Raw genomic sequence first — 3,465 nt, 5'->3', positions numbered from 1 at the left:
ATATCTGTCCCAATACTAAAATAGGCCCTGAGAGGTTGCACCTGCACCTGTGCCCTGGTCCACACCTACACACAGGTGTCAGGATGTGACACATACACACAGACAGAAAGATAGCAGAGAGGGAGGGGGAAAAACGAGAGCGGGTGAATCACACTATTGCGGTCGACCAAAAAGCTTTTTCTAGATATCATCTCTATATTTTGGAGTGCAAAGATGAGTGTGATTTTCATTTTTAAATAGACTTTCAGGTAAGTGTGTTTGATAATTAAGAAAAAGTACTGCACACAATGCTTATTCAGTAATGGCTCTCTATGATATGCGATTATATGATGTATAAAAGGACTTTTACACATAATTATGTGTTTGCGGGGAGTGGGGCGAGGGTTTAAGCAAAGTGTGTATCATATTGCATACATGAGTGCCTCAAGTGCCTCATTCTGCAATAAATGAGTGTGTGTATCTGTGTGTGTCATAGTGAGTCATACACATTTGTCCCTCTTTGGTATGGCGTGTCCCTTCTCAAATGGGGCAGAAAAGGGGATAATATTCTACAGTGACTTATCTTTGAAATAGATATATATATAGCTACATGGGCAGACACACGCATGCATGAACACGCCAAAATACGCTTACACAAACACATGCACGGTACATAAACAAAAGGTTGGAGATGTTTTTTTTATTAATTTTCACAGTGAGACAGAAAATAAGGCAGTGCTCAGTCCGTCTTTATTCATTTACATTACGTATTCACAGTAAAATGAAAATAATAAGATTGCATTAAATTCAAGATAGTCGTGTTACTAAGCTTCTCATTGTCATTCAATTCTGCATTTAAGACTTGTAACAGTAATACCTGAGCTCTCTCATAGTGTTCTGGCTTTAAAATGGGCGAGAAAAGGTTGCTGGACTGTAAAACCATTCATGTTGGTTGATTTTCTTCCAATCAACCAACTTTGGAAGACAAAGTTTTCACATGGTTTATTACACAATGTGTCACATTGAAGGATGCAATAAAAACATTCTGCTGGAGCTCTAGTGTTTTTTTTGAGAAATAGCCCCACCTTATGGAAACTGACTGTTGCTGCAACATACACTGATACAGCTGATAACTTAAATTCCTCCTTGTTGTCTTTTGAAATACTGTTATTTTTTTACTTCGTTTTGTTGGATAGTGACAGTAGAGAGAGGGGAATGGGCCTGGGGCAGGATTTGAACCTGGGCCGCTGTGTAAGGCCTTAGCCTTTATATTTACTCTACCAGGTGAGCTACCGGGCTGTCTCTTAAATGCTGTTTTTATGCATTTTTATATCTTATTAAAAGCACTTTGAGTTTTTTGGTGCAGACACTATATTCACTAAATTCCCTGAGCCTTGGTAATGTATTTGCAATCTAAGTAATATGATATTATGTTAAAAACTACTGATAGATACACCTGAAATACATATATTTAACCAGTCTATCAGATTTAGTTATAAAAAAAAAAGCAAGATTAAGGATGGTAAATAACACAGCACCTCATCTTTCTCACCACACATCCGTCACAGTTCATCCTTCCCGGCGCCAATGGGACAAGAGACACCAGTTCCTTTGAGGCCACAGTAGCCTTTAGGTACCTTCTTCAGGTACTGCTGGTGATGGTCCTCAGCGTAGTAGAACTTCTGCCCCTCCTTGATCTCTGTAGTGATAGCACTGTAGCCTTTTTTATCCAGCTCCTAGAGACAAACACATAACCCAAAATAGTTACTATTATTACTGTCTCGTGATTATACTACCAAAAATGATGACAATTGTACTATACAATTAGTTATTCTACAAATTAAGACAGGCGTGTATGTGTGTGACATGTATGTTTTTTCAGATAATTTAGGTAGTTCTGCTGAAACTCCCCTATACAATAATGCAGCAGGCAAGAATAAATATAAATAAACCCATTTCTATGCATATCACACACAATGAAATGATGATCATTATGAGGTTAAAGTCTTCTTTCTTAAAGGTGAGGATGATATTCAGTCAAGTTCAATGTGCACAGCTACTGGCCTCATGGTTTAACAGCAGATCAGTAAAGTCTCTGTGAGGAAAACATTCCCCGTATGCAGCATCTTCATGTGTTCAGATTCAGTTTTTATCACCACAGTCATGACATACATTCAGCTCTACTTTCTCCCTTTTCTTCCAACTTCCTCAAAATGACACGTCTTAAATTGTTGTTTTATTCTGAAGTGTATTGAATGTGAACTTTTAATACCTCTCACTAATACAGTAAAGAGTTTCTGCTACTCAATGAGAAAAGCCAGGTGATTGAGTGACAGAAGAAAGGAGCGTCTTTTTTCTTTTTGTAGTGCAGCTTGCCTCTGTGGCTCTCTCTGTGGGAAAAAGCATCAAAGAGTATCCGCTCTCTTTGAGAACTCCTTAAGACACTTTCATACTTACACTTTTCTAAACACCTTGAGAGAAGGCTTCAAACACACTAAAAAGAGTGCACTGGTTCACATACACACATACACACACACACTAAACACTGCTGACAGATATATGAAATACATGCTGTGCTGAGTGGTTTTCTCTATCTAATAATACAAGTACTCAGTCCTCTCTAGATCAGTGCTCCTGAGAGCTGACAAAACAACAAGTTTGAGGTGCACTGGGGCTGTCTGCGGGCAACAAGTAGCTTTGCATGTAGTGTGCTACACCTCAGAACAGTGTGCACTGAGGAGCTTTGCTTTATGGGGGCGTCAATTGGCAGGGTTCAGCAAGCGCCATGAAACAGAAGCTGAATGTATTCCACCCTGGCTCAACCTGTTATCGGCTTCTGCATACGTCCAGTCTCCCCGCGTGATACTGTCATGGATACTGCTGGAGAATTTAAAGAAGCAGTGATAAAACTTTAAAATTGCCTGTTAAAGTTTGTAGCTTGCTCCCTTTATGAAGGCTGTGGTCAGCTTGAATTATTGGCGGTTATTCCATGGGGACAAGTGTTCAAGGCAGTAATAAAAAAAAAGTCTCAAAATATCTTATTAAAGCTTCTACTTCTACTCTACTACATCTCCTTTTCCGTTGTTGGACTGTTAAGCTCTTCCTGTTCCAAAGACATAGCTTTCAGTTTAATCCTCGGACATGACAATGTAGAGTTTGTGAACCGGCACCTGTTCCAAGATGGAGTTGCCACCTTAAAGCTGAAATAATCCACATTTTATGTATTCAATGGATCAAATTATTCGTAATGTAAAAAGGTGTTGCTCGTAGTGAATTAACTCACACAAAGAATTATCACTCAACTTTTCAATTGATTGGAGCAAGTTTCAGCTCATTGTCTCATAATCATTATCATCATTGTGCATGTGATATAAAAAATTTCACCACTAATCTATTAAAGGGACTAATGTCAGTGAAGGGCAGCAGGGTAGTATATAATGTTGTCCACATGGAGGCAGTGTGGTACAAGCCGTGTGTGTGTGTGTG

At 39.0% G+C, this 3,465-nt stretch overlaps 1 protein-coding gene across 1 annotated transcript in view; it reads right to left on the bottom strand.

Moving 5' to 3' along the window:
* Window positions 1–664: 664 nt before the first annotated feature.
* Window positions 665–3,465, bottom strand: part of si:ch1073-358c10.1 (mitochondrial peptide methionine sulfoxide reductase) — a 25,472-nt gene continuing 22,671 nt past the window's right edge. Inside the window, 1 exon segment of the mRNA XM_035674707.1 lies at window positions 665–1,715. Coding sequence (XP_035530600.1) covers window positions 1,542–1,715 — 174 coding nt within the window. The 3' untranslated portion in view covers window positions 665–1,541.

This window comes from Morone saxatilis, unplaced genomic scaffold (genome assembly GCF_004916995.1).
Source record: "Morone saxatilis isolate NCDOM2014 unplaced genomic scaffold, NCSU_SB_2.0 Contig3, whole genome shotgun sequence".
Classification (NCBI taxonomy): domain Eukaryota; kingdom Metazoa; phylum Chordata; class Actinopteri; family Moronidae; genus Morone; species Morone saxatilis.
The sequence above is the reverse complement of the archived record's forward strand: the minus strand, read 5'-3'. Positions and strand labels throughout refer to the sequence as shown.